At 41.1% G+C, this 19547-nt stretch overlaps 1 protein-coding gene across 9 annotated transcripts in view; it reads right to left on the bottom strand.

Moving 5' to 3' along the window:
* Nucleotides 1-619: 619 nt before the first annotated feature.
* tenm4 (teneurin transmembrane protein 4) overlaps nucleotides 620-19547 on the bottom strand; it is a 178494-nt gene continuing 159566 nt past the window's right edge. For all 9 annotated transcript variants that reach the window (XM_050072306.1, XM_050072313.1, XM_050072323.1 and 6 more), the window contains 4 exons: nucleotides 17746-18042; nucleotides 15068-16682; nucleotides 11975-12117; nucleotides 620-3608 (listed from right to left, as the gene is read on the bottom strand). In XM_050072306.1, coding sequence (XP_049928263.1) covers nucleotides 2850-3608; nucleotides 11975-12117; nucleotides 15068-16682; nucleotides 17746-18042 — 2814 coding nt within the window. In that variant the 3' untranslated portion in view covers nucleotides 620-2849. The remainder of the gene's footprint in view (nucleotides 3609-11974; nucleotides 12118-15067; nucleotides 16683-17745; nucleotides 18043-19547) is intronic.

Here is a 19547-nt window from a genome sequence, read left to right as displayed (position 1 = left end):
AGCTAACTCCCGAGCCACCCCGCCTGCTAACAGGATTAGGCCCTGAGCTCCACTTGTTTCAACAAAGTTATCAAGTTTAAAAACACACAGTCTCCTGGTGGCTTTTGTAACATCAAAGGATTGGTCCTCAACTTTGACAGGTTAATTAATAGTCAAGCAGCATCCCTCGAGGCTTCCCTGCCTTATGACAGTGAAATACATTTACTGTAGAGATGTTTTTATTAACAGCCTGTATTTTATGTGCTGGAGATCCAGCCACATGTTCACTCCATGTGAGAATTTAGTGAATGGAGTTCTTCACAGGTGTTACTGCATGTTTAACTAAATAATGGCACATGGTGCAATATAACATTATCATATTGCATCCAATTAGCCTCATTAAAGTTTTTTTAAATGCGCTGTAGGGTGAGAATTAATGTATGTATATTATACTGGAGATGAAGATGAAAAATAAAACCTGTCTGTAATTTATATGCTGAGTAATTTTGCTATTTAATTTCACAAAAAAAACAAGTGCGGTAGTAAATCTATCTGACGATATATCAATTTGAGAAGATTAAAAATAGATATTTTCTGCACAGTATATACATATATAACAAAACACCAAAAATAAACACAAAATATTCCCTTTATTTTTTTTCTACCTTAAGACTACACAGGGTCACTGATGTAGCTCTAAGAGGTATCTACATTTGCATTTTATTTACAGCTTAACTTGGATGTCTTCATATTTACATGGTCAAAGAGAAGCGCTAAAAACACAGTGTTGAGAACAAACCAAAACTCAAAATGAGTCCAAAACTTTAGAAAAAGATACAGTCTTAAGACGCAACAGTTCTCAGTGCAATATTCCACAATGCAAATATCCTTCATTCATATAATGTTGAACATACATATTTTTTTTGGAAAACAAAAACTTCACTGAATCGACCAGCAGCAGAAAAAAATAATAACCGTGTACTGTTTGCTTTAACATTTGTACAGACTGAGACACTCAATCATGCTCCCACCACCCCTACACACACAAACAATTTCATATTCTGATGGAAAAATGATGAGAGTCAAGAGTGTGTAGTGGCTTGGCATAGTTCAAATAGTAACAGAAGTCAAATCAATGTCACAATTTCCAAAATAGTCTTGATTCCTCTTGAGTTTTCACATAATGACATTTTCGAATGAGCGGAATTGTCCTTTGCAGTCTCCACTGAGGAGGACATGGACATGTGGGAGCTAGAATGTGTCCATGTGGGTTATTTCCAAGGTTGGCCTGTATGGACGACCCTTAGTGTGTAAACAGGAACCAGTACACCTGCAGGTCTAATGCATTTCAGCCAGTCACGGGACCAAGTGGAGCCCTATTCCGGAGAATGAAAGCACTTTCGATGCTGACCTGCGGGCAGCCCTTAGGGCAAAGGCAATTTGTATCTTTCATCTCACCCACAACACCACGCAAAGTCTATCTGTCTTAGCAGCCAATATGTTAATGTTGTATGTATCTCTGATGAGACGGGGCTCCTTAACCAGCTTTGTCTCGCTTTAAACAAACATTTTCATCCCGAGCTTTATTTGTTTGGACATTGTGGTGAGGAATACTGACTTTAGCTCATTGATAAACAAACACTGCCTTTCATATGCAATCAAGATCAGTAAAATGCAGTCGGTCTAATGGAAAAACACAGTAATTGATTTAACTAAACCACCTTTCATAGTTTATTCCATGTGTTGAAACACCCTTAAGTATTGTTCAAGTACAACAATTAACAATAAAAGGGACAATAGTTCACATTTTTTTTTAAATTCACATTTGTTATACTGTTAATTCATATAGCTATTTATAAAACAAAACTAAAATATAATTCAAAACCATTCCTGTAAAATACCTTTTGTTGTTTAATACAGACATTAATTCCACAGTATTTTCTTACAGGATTGGCTCGTCACTATTTTCATAATCGAGTTGTTTGACCACAGTCAAATGAAAAGGAGCAGAGAGCAATTTATTCAATGTTTTCATTTTCTTCCTTGGAAAAAAAAAGAAATCCATTTAAAAAATAAAATACACACAAAATAAAAAAAAAGTGACCTCATATCCCTTTGTTGGCTTCACCATACAATTTAAGCTTGATTAAGCAGTTTTGCTGATTTTGTAGTTTATAAAGAAGGCTGTCAACATGCACAGTCAGGGTGCACCGAAGCCTTCCAAGCTAAGACCACAGATGAGTATCAATCCTCCTCTTAAAAAATTACTTACAAGACATCACACAAATGAAGGTGCTTTGACAAGTTCAGCTGGGGTTTTGACGAAGGACTCTACTGCCAACAGAAATCTCTCTCATTATTTATGGATGACTGGGGCTATGAGGGTTTCAAGTATAAAAAAGAAGTGATTAAAAGAGAAGGAATCTCCTTGGCTGAGGCGCAGAAAAGGCAGAATGGAGCAAGCTTGTGAATAACAATCTGCAAGTCTGGCAGCAGAGTGAGCCAGTGAACATAATGCATTACCAATACTCCTCTTGGATTTCTTTGAACAGAATCACCAACAGGGACGAGGAAATGGAGTCACAAAAATAAGTCACAGACATCGCAAATTTTCATCCTCTAGCAGCCGCACTTGGAGGGCAAAGACTGTTAAAGAATCTTCAAAAGGAGAAGGGCACTCTTCTATTAATACAGTGCAACTGATTGCAACCATGTTTTCTCTTTTTTTCTTTTTTTTTTTTTTTACAGTATATTAAAAACCAAGTTGAGCACAGTCAAAGAAAAAAAAAGTGGTCATGTACACAACTGTCTTTGGCAAGAAGTCCCATGTCCTACATCTGAGTCTGTCACTCCAGAGCCTCGTGTTCATGTCACCTTCGGCCCATTTCGCTCTGTCTCATGAAATGAATGTTGTTGACACTGTCTGCCAGCTCAGGGTACTGGTCAACCGAAACCACGTAGTATCCGTCGTAGCCCTGCACCTTCCCTGAGCCCAGGAGCTGCTGCTTCTCTCCTTCAGTCCAGGTTCGCGAGCCCTCCTCTCCATCCCTCAGTCTCTGGCGCTCCCGGGCCCAAGCCTGAGCGACAGATCTCTGCCGGGCCAGCTCCAACACGCGAGCTTTCTCCTCATCCACACTGCTGCCGTAACGCGTATTCAGACACAGTGCGCCATATTGTAGCTGGATGTCAGTAATGCGCCTAGTCCTGCCGTTGAGAACAGTGTTCACCTGAGACACCGTCACATTGACGCCGGTCTCCAGCGTGCGCCGGCCCACCGTCATGCCAATGAGGGACAGGTCTCCCTCCACTGAGCCCAGTTTGACGAAGTAGTGGGTGTCCATTCCAGCGATGGTGAAATGGAGGTCTTCAAGGTAGAACGCGTCGTTCAGCACTGCAGCCATGCGGCGCCCATCCTCATTGGCCAGGCTGATGATGTCAGTGCTGATGCGACCATCTCGGATAGCAAATTTCACCCCCTTTCCAAAGATGGAGCCACCAGAGGCAAAGATCTTCTTGTCCTCCGTCTGAGGACATCCGGCACTTTTGGCACTGTAGATCTGGCCAAAGCGCTCCAGCTTCACAAAGGCCTTCAGCTGCCTCTGAACTTCACACTGGACGCCCAGCAAAGACTGCAAAACAAAGACATTACTGTTTAGTCACATAGCCAGTGCAGCATCGACATGGACACTAAAATATATTTTGTTTGCTTTCTGAGCAAGAAGTGGATTGACACAATTGCCAGCGTGAATAGCTTCCTCTAGATATGTACCAAGACTTATGATTACCTCACACACTGGCTTGTAACCTTTATCCTAGACTGCATGGGGACTAAGCAGCAACTGTCGGCTTTCACATGCTGCTGTTTTTTCAAGACTGACATTCATACTGCTTCATTAACACTTCAAACATTTTAAATTCAAAGCTATGGCTACAGAGTATAAGCCAGTCTCTTTATGTAAATACATTTGACTGAATGAGGATGATTCAAACCTTTTGTAAAATGTTCAGGTATTAATGTGATGGAAATCAACAAAAAAACATGATCTGGGTCTAAAATATGCTTTAAAAAATAAATGCAACAAAAGTATCCAATACCAAAAACACATTTCCTTAAAGGTCCAGTGTGGAGGATTTAGGAAAATGTATTTGCAGGAATGGAATATAATATAATAAGTATGTTTCTTTAGTGTAGAATCTTACTAAGTATGAGACATTTATATCTACATAGGGAGCAGGTCCTCGTCCACAGAGTCTGCCATGTTCCTATAGTAGCCCAGAGTGGACAAACCAAACACTGGTTCTAGATAGGGCCACACATATTCACATTTTCATGTTGGCCACTGTAGTTAGCAACCCCTCAACGATGAGCAGCTATGGAATAACACAGATTAAGTAAAACGTGAAACTGCTTTTTCTATCGGTTTTTATCACCGAGTCTGTTTGCTTTTGAGTCGAGATAGACCTCTGCAGATAATTGCGCTTTAGTAAAAACCTCCTTAACATCAGAATCAGAAAAAGGTGAGCACACATTAGCAGGTGCTGGGCTGAACAGTGTCAGAGAAAAATTGATTTGTAAAGTGAAATTGTTTTGTTCTATATTTTTACCAGTTTGAATCATCTGGTCCGTTTGCTTTGTAGAGAAAGAGACCTCTGTGGATAAATCGGCTCCTGGTGAAAACCTCCTGAACAATGAACACGAAAGGAATCCGAAGTGGGAGTCTACGCTTAGCACATGGGAGAAGTTTCAGCTGGTTGTAACCTGCAGTACTCACCACTAGATGGCAATAAATCCTATGAATCCCACACACTGTTACTTTAAGAACTAGTTTATACAAACATTAGTTCCTGGTGGTTTGTTGCTGTGGTCTAGAAATAGAACAGCAATGTTGTCATAAAATTCATTCAACAATAAATTTAAAGGTGTAAAAATAAAAGCTCACAGCTGGTATAGAAAATATTCCATTGACCCCACATCCTTGTTTAAATAAACATCTTTAGTACATTATGTATGTAAATAGTGACGTATTGCTTCACAGCTATTATCAATGGCACACAACAAATCTATGATGAAGCTGTGGGTGTATCACACATAGTCAAGGTAGGGACAGAGGTGTTTGTCAGCAAATGCAAATCTCTCTGATCATTTGTGACAGGCATGATATTTTGAAAAAGGGTGAAATTACTGTCTTCTGACAGCCATGCTGTGCCAAATATGAAACAGGGATCGGTTGGTAACTAGTGCATATAAATATATTATTCCTTTAGGGATCAAAGCTTTGTATAGATACCACATTCCCTTGAGCCAAAATTAATACTTTGTCCTAATACTACTTGACAAGAAGATGCTCCTCAGGAAGAAAGAGCGATGTTTAAATGAGGAGAGTGATATGAAATGGAAGCTGGCCAGCACACAGCGAGACAGTTGCCTAAACGCGTCTGAGCAGCAACAAAAAGGCTCTCAAACACTGTGCCTTCTTGCCATCGCCCAAGATAAGGGGCTGTGAGCGTCCTGAGGAGTCAACCAGTCACATCCAAAGTCCTCCTGACAGTTTCTAATTCTGTCTCTCTATGCCTCTGTTAGAGGGTGGCTACAGGCTGGGGGATTGGGTGGGGCTGAGGAGTGTGGAGCAGGCTGCGGTGACCAGCATATCTGCTCACTCTTTGATGTGCCAGTGAATCAGATCCTGCAGAAAAAGAAAACATACAAGAGGGGGTGGGGCAGCTGTGATGTTGGGCCCCTCGGGAGAGATGGCCTGGGGGGACACTTCACACCATGCCACTCCACGTTTGTTTACCGTGCCAACAGTGTGACCCGGTCAGCTGTCCCAGTGGTGGTGGGGGGAAAGGGGGCAATGTCCTCCACTTTAGTGAAACTGCCTCCCGGGACACTCCCAGAGAGGCATCATTCACATAGGATGGGGTGCAATCAGCCTACAGCACAACCCAGAATGAGAGATCAAGCCTTGTGCAGCACAAACCTCATCTGTCTGGCCCCTCACGGCATTTTTCAATCTGTGTGCAGATTCAGCAGCATGGCAAAATAGGGGCTTAAATGAAAAGAGATAGAAAGGCAGGCATGCTCCTGTATAAAATAAAATAAAATGCCAAGTGTACAGCATATACCATGTGTAGTTTTAAAGCTATATTTACGCTTCAAAGAACCCAACATTTAATTAGGCTTGACTGGCCATCTGCAGTGAGATTTATCATGACATTTACCAACTCAGAGCACCATTTTCTTTAAACTAATTGTTGGTTCAAAGACAGTTAGCACAGTAGGCTGACATAGCAGGGTGCCACCAGTTATGTTATGTTGTTTTTTTCCATATTATGAAGTGGAAACAAGAGCTCTACCTATAACTGAAATGACAGGAGAGTGGGTTAAAACCAGTGTACAGTCATTCCTATAATGACTGCCACTAGGAGAAACCAAAGAAGATAGGAATGGCATGTGTTTTCATTTCTTTCGGGGATAACTCCCAGCAAAACAACCAATGGTTCTTGGGGGATTTGTATTTCAAAAATAGAATCGAGAGCTATATAATCTCATCCGAGTATCACTTCAGTTTGTTACGTGACCAGAAAGTACTGACAAAATTGGAATCTGTTTTCCCGCAATACCTCCAGCAGTTGCTGGAAACTGATGACCAAAAATCTTCCCTGTTATGTATGGTGTTCTGAAATGTCTCACTATCAGTTTTTATTTTAATTCTTTCCAGCTATTAGAGCAAGTTACCAGTTGTGATTCAGAACAGATGTCCTACCAAGTCTCTGCAGAAATTTCTTACAGTAATTCATAACATAAAACAAGTCACTGGATTCAATTGATTTGAGAATCTGATAATGATTGGAAATCAACTTTCCACAAGAGGTAACAAGTTGTGCATCAAAAAAGTACTGTTCTATTGCTTACGGTGATTTGCTTTCATTAGTTTTTAGTTAGTCATATTTGTTAGAAAAATTGTCTAATTTGTAGATACTTAGAATAGAATAAAGCATTGTCAGAGAGGCCAAACTTATTTAATTTTATTTGAGTCCATTAGGTGGTGTATACAGAAAAGACCATATGTTGCCCAATTTGTGAAGCCTGAGTCTAGTTGTAGAGGTGCAAAATTGGATGTGGATTTCATTGTTATTAAGGCTGACAAGGAGATGAGTGAAATGTGTTTTCTGTATTTCTCTCCACATATGAGCAGTGTTTTTTGACCTCTCAGTGTCCTACATTCCAGCTATTTTAATCATTGGTAATCCAAGCCATCATAAGTTTTAATTGTGCTGCCCAAAAATATAGTTTTATGTTTGGTAGAGCGAGCCCCCTATTTGACTTGGACAGTTCAAAGCTGTATTCTGGGCCTTCTACCTTGCCAAATAAAGCAGGATATCAAGTGATGCAACATATAGAATAATGATTTCAATATTGCAACAAGGAGCATGTCAAATAAGTAGAGCAATCTTAGGAGGACATGCATATGAATGGATTATATTCAGTGCCATAGGGACATGGGCCGAGACAACCACTGGGTCCAATCGTCCTTAATATTAACTACAATTTTGTCATATTTTTAATTGTATAATTTGTCTAGCAGTTGGGTTATACAAATGCCAAGGTATGTATTACCTTTGGATGGCCACCTTAATTTACTGTTAGCTTTTGTTTGACTTAGGATAAGACTGTTAATATCCATTGCCTCAGTTTTGCTAATATTTACTTCATAGCTGGAATAGTAACCACATTGTTTTATACTTGCTTTTAAGGCAGGTAAGGTACGGCACAGGTACAGGAATACATCATCTGCGTACAGTAATACTTTGTGGTCAGCCTCTCTTGCTATTTTCTCAGAGATATTCATGTCGTCTTTATTCATTTGTGCCAGTGATTCAATACAGATGGCAAAAAAGGGTGGATGATATTGAGCAGCCTTGGCGTGTTCCTCACTCCAAAGTAGAGGGCTGGGAGGTGTGGCCAATAACTCCAATTGCACCTCCAGGATCTGAGTATAGAATGTGGATCCATGAAATGAAGTTGTCTCTCAAGGCAAACCATGTTAGGATTTGAAGTAAATATTTCAAAGACACATGGTCAAACACTTTTTCAGCACTGACTGACAATACCATCGCCTCTCTTCCTATAGAAGTGGCACAGGTCATGATATTTAGAAGTCTGTAGATATTTCTGTTTGGTCTGGATGAATTATTTGGGGAATATAGTACTAGTTCAATCTGTCAGCAAGAATTGATAGCAGTTGCTGGACTCCATTGAGGAGGGAAATGGGCCTATGAACTAGATTCAGTGGGATTTTTGCCTTCTTTATGGATGACAGCTACAGAGGCATCTCTCCATGATGGAGCAAGCATGTCTGTTTTTGGAACACAGTTATGTGCTTGTAGCAAAAGAGGAGATATTAGATCTTTAAATGTTTTACAAAATTCATTAACAAAACCATCAGGGCCAGGGGGTTTTATTTTTCAGATTTGAGATTACTTACTGAAGGTCCTTGTCAGTTATAGGCAAACCAAGCTCCTCCTATACTTTTTTTCCAGGTATTTTCTTAAATTAATCTTGTCTAAAAAGTGTTTGATTCCTTCTTCACTGGTGCAACTTCCTGGATATATGTTTGTGTTAAGAGATCTGTAAAATGCAGCAAAGGCCTCAGAAATTAGTTTTGGCTCTTTTAAATTTATTTATTTTTTTGGTTTATCTGATATGATCCTCAATACCACATGAGAGCTGAAATGCGAGCAGACTGCTTGTTTTTGCTCCATGCTCGTAATATCTTTGTCTGGCATAGTGTAAGCATCCCTCTGCTTTTCCTGAGAGTAAGGTATCTAGAGCTCTGAGCGTCTGTTTGAGTAAGTTTAACACTTCACCAGAGTGTTAAGATTTATGTTGCTGTTTGAGAGCCTTTATTTTTGCTTTTTAATTCTCTTTGTTCGGCCTCTTTTTCTTTTTCAGCACAAGATAAGACAATGATACAGCCCTGTAAGTAAGCCTTAGCACAGTCCCAGAGTATTAGTGAAGATGCCTCCGGATTAGTATTGAGTTCCAAATAGATGTTCAGTTCTTTTTCTACAAATTCTACAAACGTGGAATCATTAATGAGAGATGTTTTTTGGCCTCCAGCTTTTATTGCCCACTTTTAGACCAAAATCCCAAGTTAACCAGCACTGCAGAGTGGTCTGAGAGACTCATTGGGAGTATTTTGCAGTCTACTATTCTTTGTGCTTCTACTTTAGGTGCAAATAAAAGGTCAATACATGGGTAAGATGAATGTCTGTTTGAGTAGAATGTGGAGTCTTAGCCTTTTTGGTATTTATATCGCCATATGTCAACTAGTCCCATTTCTTGACAATGGTGATTCAAAGCTCTGCTTGTTCTGACCATGATGTAGATGTTGTTGTTGGGGCCTTGTCTGCTATCCGAGACATCAAACACTTCATAGTGCCTTGGGCTACATATCTTTTGTACTGTAGATGCTAATGTATCCTGATGCGTCTCCAACAAGGATGTAACAGGAAAATGTGACAACAATGAAGGACATGGTGGTTGTTTTGGTGACAATGCACTAACGCTCTAACTTTCCCATTTTACGAGTTAGATGAAGGGTTGCATGACCATCCATCATTTCACCCTATGGGAGGAGAATGGTCCTGACAGTGATACCTCCAGCTGTACCGACACAACTACTAGCATTATGGCAAGAGTGTGGAAGTAATAACTGTGTGCAAGGCCAATTGACCTTCTAGTGCAGTGACTAAATCTGAACACAAGTGGTCAGCTGTACCCCTCGGAGATGCATAATTGACACAGGTGGGTTTCAGCGTGCACGCATGATCTGCAGCCTCAGAGATTTGGCCTGTTGAATTACCTGTAAGAGATTTGCCTGCTGAATTCCTGACAACTTTTAAAATTTAACCAGCACACTGTTAAATTTGTAGTGAAATATTCTCATTTCTGTGATGATAACAGTGCTCATGTGTTTGCATCAACCTCAGAAGCTAGCTCCACAGATGCAGTGCTGCAGTGTCTCCCTCGAAATCCTTCGACTTGTCATCTGCTGCTTTTGGCAGTTTGTTCTTGTGCAGATTGTGATCATTGGTGATATCATTGCTCAGTTTAATGACATTTGGGGGCTAAAAAATTTAAATGATAGACGTGGATTTAGTTTGGAACTGAAGAGCTCCTCTTTAAAGTGGCCATTAGGTTGATGACTTCAACGGGTCTCCAGAGGACCATTTTTTAAGCAGGAATTCTAAATAAGAATATCATGCCTTGGCTCATACACAGTATACTAATTATCTCAATATTTCCTCACATGTCATGCACAGTTTATACTCCAGAGTTGTGCTGAAAGAAGAGCTCCCTCACAAACATGAGTAAAACCTTTAAATCTAGGATAGCATTGCTATTTAAAGCCTCAGTTTTGTTAACCTTATACATATTACAGTCTATCAGGGGTATTCTTGAATATATACTTGAAAGGCTGGGTGTGTAGATGAAAAAACTGAGCTTTCAATGTTATTATTACTCAAATGGACCTACTTCTATGTAGTGTTTCTGAGTGAAGTGAACATAAGACTCATTTAATTTTAGCATAATAGAAGTCCTGTCAAGAGTGCTTCCAAGAAACCGATGGTAAAAAATGTAAGCAATCTGTTATCTTGGCTTGCTGCGGTGGAGTTATCCTCTCTGAAATTATGGATAAGGACTTTTACTTTAAAAACATAATCCAACGCATCATACAGAGAGTAATTTCCCAAGCAATTTTACTTATTAAGTCATTTTGAAAAATGCTAAAATTGCCTTCATGAGTGGACTACACCAGACCTGGCATTTTAAAATGTTAATTCAATTGTGAGCTCTGAGGTTAGTCAAAACTGAAGCAGTATGTCTGAATAAAGTGTTGCATTTATTCTTTTTAACTTATGGCACGATCCCATCATATTTACTTTCGAATATTTAAAATGGAAACAGCTGGGGTATCTTTGGATCCAATTATATATTTCTTCTGTTGCAAGTGAGTTCAGAGATTCTCAGTAAAGTGTCAGGCACAAGCCACAAGCATGAGTCAGTCACAGGGGGCTTGGACAGAAACCCTTCATGCTACATGTACACATAACTGGGACTCATACTATTATGGCTTTACACTTCTTATATTACCTGTAAAATAACAGTGTTCATGTGTTATTGACCATGCTGTTCTGAAATGCTTCAAGTAACACTGGAAATTCCTTTCATGATTTTGAATGCACAGAAAGCACATTAAAGCATGCAATAAAGGAGAGAGAAAGGGTTATATTGAGAGTAAAATTTGATATACCGACGGATATATATAGTATTATAGCATACTGTCACATCACTGCTTTCTTTGTTCATTATGCTCAGTTTGGTGTGCTTATTGTGGTTGGTTGGTCAGATCATAGGTCCCAGATTTCGATAAACCTGTATTGTATCATCCTAGCAGCTTTTAGGCTTACAAATGTTTATAACAAATACCCACTGTGTTGAGGTAGCAGCCAGAGTGTCATTCAACATGAATCTAGCCTCCTGATGGGTGGCATTCACCCACCCCGTCTCGCTGTAACCAAACCCAAGACAACAGTGGCCTCTTCAATAATTCAGGTGAGTTGGAGGCAACTTAAAAGGGCTGATAAACGCGGGAATCAGAGCATGTCTACTACTTCTCAGACCTTGGCTAACGGTGTAAGGCTGAGATGAAATCAATGGCCAGTGGTGGAGGGAATGGAGAGTGAATTTCCCTAATGGCAGGACAATTACAAGAGCTGTTTAGCCTGACCCCATTCCCCAAGATGAGGACTAGGGGCAGGGACCTGGCTCACTGGGCTGTGTTTTGGCCTGATAGCTGGCAGTTCCTCTGGGAGTGTGGCTATGCAGAGCATGTCATCTTGCTAATGATGTTGGAAATGGGGAGCAGAGTTATAGAAGGTGATCCGTGGTAAGGTGAAAAGTGGAACCAGGTGAGAATGGCTGTTTTACCTTAGTGCTATCCCACTCCTGTGTCTTGATCTGGGTGCCGACTAACTCGTAGGATGGCTCCATGGCTTCTGTGCTCGGTTTGCGATAGCCAGGAATGACGTTGTACAGTTGGAAGCCGAAGGTCACCAACCAGCTGTTCACATCTGCAGAGGAGGGATTGGCACAGTGAAGCAGTAATTTACATATACTGTCATCTCAATAGACACAATCATTTCTGGCTCCAAAGAAACCATAAAAAACACTAGAAATTGATTTGTTGAATTTTAACAGTTGACATTCTGCAGTCGAGTGGCTGTCTCCTTGAAATACTCATCACTCGGTCTGAGCACTTGATTTGTTTGTGAAAGTGGACAAGCTATAATAAACACTCGAGATGGCGGCAATGATTCATGTCCACTCCTGCAGGTGCCACGCTAATGACACACAGCTGGGTCCCAGGAAAAGCCAAGTGACATCTGAGAGTGTCTGCTGTGCTGATAATTATATACTTTAATTTCATGTCAATTCAGAGCAGCCCAGACTTTAACATGAGATATTTTGAAGACTCAGCGGGTTCTTCTGCAATCTTTTTTTTTTCTAATGAGATACTGAGGAAAGTGACGTGTCTGGGATTCAAATCTACGTGATAATGATAATGTGGGTCGTCTAATAGCAGCCACCAGCGCTGTGGTTATAGGTGCTGCTGCCATCCCCTGTGATAAGTTGTCATTAATTCTGAACATCACAGAGAAGGCTACAGACATGACTGGAAGCAACGGCTGTAAAATCTCAGCCATTTGTTTCTCGCCTCTTTCAGTGTGTTTGTTATGGACAGCAGAATCATTGCTGTGACACTTGGGGGGCAAGTTTGTCGCAGATTGGCACTGCCACATTGTGGCACCTGACAAAGCTTTTTAAATAAGAATTTGTTTGAGGACAATGAAAAGACCCTGATAATTTAGTGAAAGGAATGGAAATGTCAGTGCCATCAATCACAATTGAGGCAGACCTACTACAGTATATCTAACAGTCTGCTTAGCATTCAAATGCCAGTCAGCCCCTAATGGTGGACTGCGAAGCTGAACGCCTTTCTGTTTGGCAGGCGGCTAAATGGCTTTGTTGAACAGAAAGAAGTAGAAGCCTAGACTCCATCTGGACAAAAAGTGACTATTTTTCCTCTCAGTATTGTCCATAGGTAAATGAGTAAAGGATAAAAGGCATAAAATGTATTATTTGATAGCCAACATTTGCATTACTGAGTTAATATAAAGCAGAATCAACACAGAGAATTAAATCTCCCATTTGTGGATGAGATCTGGCTGAAGCCGATTGGTTTAACCGCAGAGTATTCACCGAGTATCCTTAACAATGTTGTTTTCCTTCCAGCCAAAGAGGTTGATACAACCGGCCCTGGCTAAGGTTTCTATGGATCCATTGTGCTCTCCTTCTCCACTGGGGTGCTTTCACTGCCATTTACCTCCTCCCTACCACAAAGCAACACAAAATGATGTGATATTTCTGGGAAGGGACCTGAGTGTTGAACAACAGAGGGGGCTTTGCCGTACAGCATGGTTCCCTTTGAGCGCTTTCAAAACGATAGCCACCAGGCACACGCACAAGCACATACGTACATAGGCATGCACGCACACACACACACACAAGCATGTGCACGCCGGAGCAGAAAAACGACCTCAGTGTCCCTGTGAGGAAGCTCTTAAAAGCCTCTCTAGCACACTGCTTTTCAATTTAATTTTGGCAGGGTCTGTTCTTCCATTTGCTGCTCGTTATTTAGAATAAAAACACCAAATCTCAAAAAAAGAAAAAAAAAACACACCCTGAAATGAGTATTGTTTGCTGAACTGAAAGCAATAGCAGTTTCACACGGGAATGAGGACATGAGGCCCTCACCTTCTCATGCACTCATGAAATTTTAACACTGTAAAAAGTTCTATGCATCGATTGCTCCAGCAGGACACACTTAACATCTGTCAGGTGCTATTTATACACAGTTATTTACCTGTAAACAATTCAAATAGTTGTTTTTATTATTTTGAGGATTCTTCCTTCTTACTTTCATGTACAGCTGTTAATGGAATACAATCTTGCTTTTGAGTATCAAATGCATGCTGCTTACAGCAGGAGTACTCAACTTGCTCTGCCAGGGGCCATTTTGGCAAAATGACATAGGAGCCAGATAATAAAAAAATATATAATTAATATACAAATAATTAGCCAGACCTCTGTAGGGGTGTCTGAGGGATCCTCCCTGGCACTTTGTTTTGATAATCAAGCTCTATTTTGATTCTTTTTATGCACTCTGGCACTTAATTTACAATAAAAGAAAGAAAAAAAAAAATCAATTTTATGTTTCAATTTTTTTAAAAAAAGGTTTGCGTGCCACCTGGCACCCTGTCACTGGCCAGATTTTGCCCACCGTGCGCAAGTTGAGTATCCCTGGCTTCAGATAAGGCCTTGACAAGTCTGCAGCTTGTTACTTTGCAGGGTGGCAGCTGTGGTTTAAGAAGTTTTTATGGATGTCTGATACTTTGCAAAACATTTTTTTTTGCCATGACTCTGGGTTACCACTGGAATCCAATATAACTGCTCTGAGGCTAAGCTGCCATCCACTGCAGAGGGTTGTTGGGGGGATTTTTGTGGAGTTTTCTTTAAAAAAAAAAATCCTCTCAACTCTGTTTAACTAAGATATTCAACTTGCCTTGCTCTGGGCCACTTTTGCAAAATGACAGGAGGCTGGGGACCAGTTAATAACCAAACATTTATCTGTATATATAATAAATGGATTCCCTGTTTTCAACCTTTCAACATTTGCTGTATGCAGAGGTGTTTCTAGGATTTGAGGACATTTGGGGCTTAGACCAGACCTCTGTCAGGTTGTCCCCTGGCACTGTTTTTTATAAACAGCTCTGCTTGTTTGCTTTTTTTTATACACCCTGGTGCCTTAATAACAACAAATAAATTCCCAATGTGAATCCATTTATTATCATTGTGAATTTAAAAATAGTTGGCAGGCCACCTGGCACCCTATCCTAGGCCAGATTTGGGCCATGAATTAAGTACCACTGCTTTAAACATAGGTCTGTTGAGTAAACTTACCAGTCATGTAGCACTTTATCTCCTCATTGTTGCTGAGAGGATTGTTACTTTTGAACATGTACAAGTTGAATGGCACAATGTGGTTGCTGTTGAGACGTTTCCAGACGTCATGGTTAGGCGTTGTCCAACGGCCAGCAAGGACATCATAGTCCCGTTTGCCCATGTGGACCAGTCTGCTGAGAGGCTCATACAGGCCTCCTTGGTAGCCGATGATGAGCTGGAAGCTGGGGTTGGTGTCGAGGTAAACCTCTCCAAAAGCTGTATGGAGGATCTGCTTGATCATGAGGCCAGCGCCACTGAACACAGCCAGAGGAGTGCCTATGTTATCACAGGCCACATAAAACTCATCCCCGCTGCTTAGCTCCATGGCGAACAGGTGTCCTTGTAAGTCATAGTACAGCGAAGTGATCTCGGAGCTGGAGTGATTGTACATATGGGTGACCCGAGTTGGGCTGGATAAGTCAGCATAAAAGAACTGCAGGTGGTGGCCCGTGCTGCTTCTGCTGGACACCCTCCTGCCCAGGCCATCGTAACGGTATTTGATGCTCCACCCGCTCACTTTGTTGTACACCTTGACCAGCAGGCCTGCTGAGTTGTACTCAAAGTAGTCATTCCCTCGCTGCTTTAGGAAACCATCCTCATCCATTCTGTACTGGACATCTCCCAAGCGAGTAATGCGGTCTCGGATATCATAGCGTAATGGTGTGAGGCGCGCGCTGTTTCCAGGGCTGAGGAGGTGCAGGTTGCCGTTAAGGTCATAGCTGTATCGCCAAAGAGGCTTGTCGTTGATGGAGACCACCTGGAGTTGACCATCTGCATCATACTCATATGTGTAGCGTGTGGTGTTGGCGTAAGGCCCAACCTTTAGCTCCTTGGCCACCACTCGTCCCATATTATCATACTGCACCATCATCCAGTACATGAGCGAGCGAAAGATTTCATATTGGACCTCCTTCACCCGGCCATAAGCGTCAAAGTGTTTGGTGTGGGTCATCACTGCTGTGGTGATAATTTGATTTATGTCGTAATAGATTACTCCAAATTTGCCAAACTGCTCTGTTTTTCCAGACACATCATCATAGCGATACAAGTCAATTGGCAGTGGCGTTTCATTGATGACAGCCTGCATGCTAGTGACACGGAAACTGTTGTCATAGACATAGTCAAATCTGGCGTTGACCATGCCCTCTTCACTGAATCTGAAAATCTGTCTGTCAATCAGTGGGCCAATCTGACGGTAGCGGATGGTGCAGGTAAAGCCCTCACTCTGCAGGTTGACTGTCTTTAGCATGCCTGCCACCTCGTCATAAGAGAAACCGATGCGTGTGGTGTCATAGAGAATCTCCAGCAGCTTGGAAAGCTTGCCGTATTTGTAGATGACCCTGCGGCCAGTGCCCAGGTAGGTGGTCTGCAGCAACTGGCCATCCTCGCTGTAGTCCTGGAGCACTGAAGCGTTACCTTCAGGGGGCCGGTAGGTGTTCCTGTAGTAGCCAATGGAGCGGGAGGTCTCTAGAGTCTGCCGTGCCACGTTGGGCATGGTCACAGAGGACAGACGGTCATTTTTATCAAATTCAAAGATATACTGCCTCTGGCTGTAGAGCAGCAGAACCATAGACTGTAAAGAGAGGGGGAAACAATCAAGAGTATTCTTAGAGTGATTTAAATACAGTGAAAGACTGTTGAATTCAACACATTTGATCTGACATTATTTTCTCTGGATAAACTTTCACAGAATAAGATGAGATTGAAATTAAAATAGATTATTATTTAAAAAAATGTCTATTACTTTATATCTAGCACAAGTAATTACAATTACATAAACATTTTATAATACATAATCTGTCTGAAACAATAAACAAAAACAATACATTAAACCTACTCCGTACATTACCTACATACTGCGTATTCACTTAGTGTCGAATGAGACTGTATAAGACACTGGGCTGGTATACCATGAAAGGACTGGCAAAATGTCAAAAGCAATAACACTTTATGCATGCCAGTCTGACTGAGAACAAATCTGATTCCCATCTTGAAAGCTGAGTTGTTCATATTCCTCTGACATTAAGATTTCCTCAAGAGATGATTTCACAAACAAGCTGCTGCAGCAAATCAAAAACTACCTTTCGCGCCTTTCTTGGACCGGTAAATAATTTCTTTAAATCAGCTCTAAGGCTGTCACAAATGGCTGGCAGCATCTCAGCATTAAGAGGTTGCTGCAAAACTGACTATAAACTATTAACAAGTTGATTGGCTGCCATTTTCACATTACATGTCTGAGCTGGAGAACTACAGCTCTTCACCTTCTCCCCAACAATTTTTCCTTCAATTAGGGAGTAGAAAGTGACATTTCACTCTGTTCTTCTCATTGGAGCTATTTCAGGTTGAGCTTTGCTGTCAGACTAACAAAGTATAACGTCTGCAGTGCACCAGACAGGTTTTAATTACATTTCTGCTGATATCTGTGCTCGAGCCTGATAATGCAGCGCAAACACTGCTGGAGTATTACAAGTTAACTTTTAACTCCAGTCTAAAATCTCCCCGTTAAGGTTCTCACACAAACAGACTTCCAAAATGTATCTGTACAGCATGTTCCTACTGCCTTATATTATTTTTTATTTTTTTATTTTTTTATCTTCAAACCATTTAATCAACATTTCAGCACCAACAACTCATACCTTTTCAAGGTAAGTGTAGCTCCACGATTTACCATCAGCAAATATCTGGGAGGTGATTCTGCCGTTCTGGTCATACTCCATGCGTACAGACATGGTACCTCTTTGGATCCCTGCCACATGCCCTCCAGAAGAATAAGTGACATTGACTCCATTCAGACGACTACTTGGCGCCCACAGCGTGGGCCTGCCTGCATGGTCGTAGTGGATACGTAATGTAAACTTCCTGTGGTCATCGTAGACCTTTTCAGTCCTTGTGATTCGATCAAAATCCAATGACAGCAAGTTCCTGTTGTGAACCTATAAGAGAGGAAACAGGGAGTTTGACACATTTAATTTGACCATAGCAGCTCCACCAGGAGGGAATAAACATGTTTGGGAGTTTGAAATGATTGAGAGGAATTGGTGCACTGCTCTTCTGAGGTGGAACCTTATGAGAAGAGCTTTAATCACAAAGTGATTATTTTATATTCTTCTTTTCACAGCTTTTAATTACAACAGAGGAGCTGTATCTCAGGACTGCAGGAACTATTGAAGTGATGAAATTATAAGAATTACCATATTTCTTTGTTTGTGCAAAAATTCAGTGGAGTCTTAGTGGGAGTATGCCTATTCATGCAAGAAACATTAGAGCCACATTGATCATTAAATTCATTTTCACTGCTTACTGAAAAGAATTACCAGGCGCAGATGACTCTCATTTTATTTAGCCATTTCCGTAAATTGGAAAAGAGGAGAAAAAAATCAATTCTTCTCCTGTGTGACTCAGAACGTTGTTTAAATGACACTTCACTTTTTTCTTAGCCTCTTTTGAATGTATGAGGCTGCACACAGTGACCCTTGGCTTCACTGTGATCAAAGCAGACAGTGCTCTGAAGAGTGTAATCCTTATGACCATGTCCAGGTCAGCACAGAGATGAGTCCACTGCCAGGCTTTATCTCGGAGGCAGTGCCTGTGCTGCAGCCAAAAAGATCACCAAAAAGCCCTCCCACAACGTTTCTCAGTCAGCAGCCTCTGTAAGCAGAAGCTACAGCATACAAAACGCTATTTTAAACGCCATCTGGAAGATTTGGGAAAATGTGGTCAGAGAGATCTCGGTGTTAATTAAAACTACCCTGACCGCCCCCTGATTCTGTATTATCTATCACTTGTTTTTCTTAATGCACATAGCTCCTCTTTAGATGTGCTACTGTTTGGCTGTAAAATACTTGACAAAAATTAAAATCATCGTCCAGACAAACACCACAGAGCAGATCGCAGGGGGCTTGCTGAAAAGCCTAACTTCTCCAATCTCATGTTGAGAAAAGCATGCTTAGGTCTCTCATCTGTGAAGGGACAATTACACCAGAGGCAATTAATGTCACTGATACCTAATTGAGAGGATTACTTTACACTAAAAGCACGAGATTCATGAGGAGCATGATTCCGTGAAGGTTTGGAGCAGCACAAGCAATTTGAGCCCCAAGACACTGATCGTGAGCAGGGTGGCTCCTCCACTAGGTCTAGAATAAAACCACGGGGGTCCACATATATTATCTTCTCTTTTACTTTAACTTACTGTTGTAACGTGGCTTTTGGGGAAGCCCGATTTGTTGGAGGTAGGGGGAGGGAGGGTGCTGTACACAAGCACAAGCACTGAAAGCGCCCACCTACATGCAAAAATACACTACCGATACCTTTCAGTTCATACAGTAAATATTTAAACTGTGACAACAAAGCATTGCAATTATGATTTTTTTTATCATCTTCTGCCATAAAATAATAAAATGCCAACACAGTCTACAGGCACTGCTCGTTAACTTAA

The sequence above is a fragment of the Epinephelus moara genome, chromosome 2 (genome assembly GCF_006386435.1).
Source record: "Epinephelus moara isolate mb chromosome 2, YSFRI_EMoa_1.0, whole genome shotgun sequence".
Classification (NCBI taxonomy): Eukaryota; Metazoa; Chordata; class Actinopteri; order Perciformes; family Serranidae; genus Epinephelus; species Epinephelus moara.
Note: the sequence above shows the minus strand (reverse complement) of the source record. Positions and strands in the feature narration are given on the sequence as shown.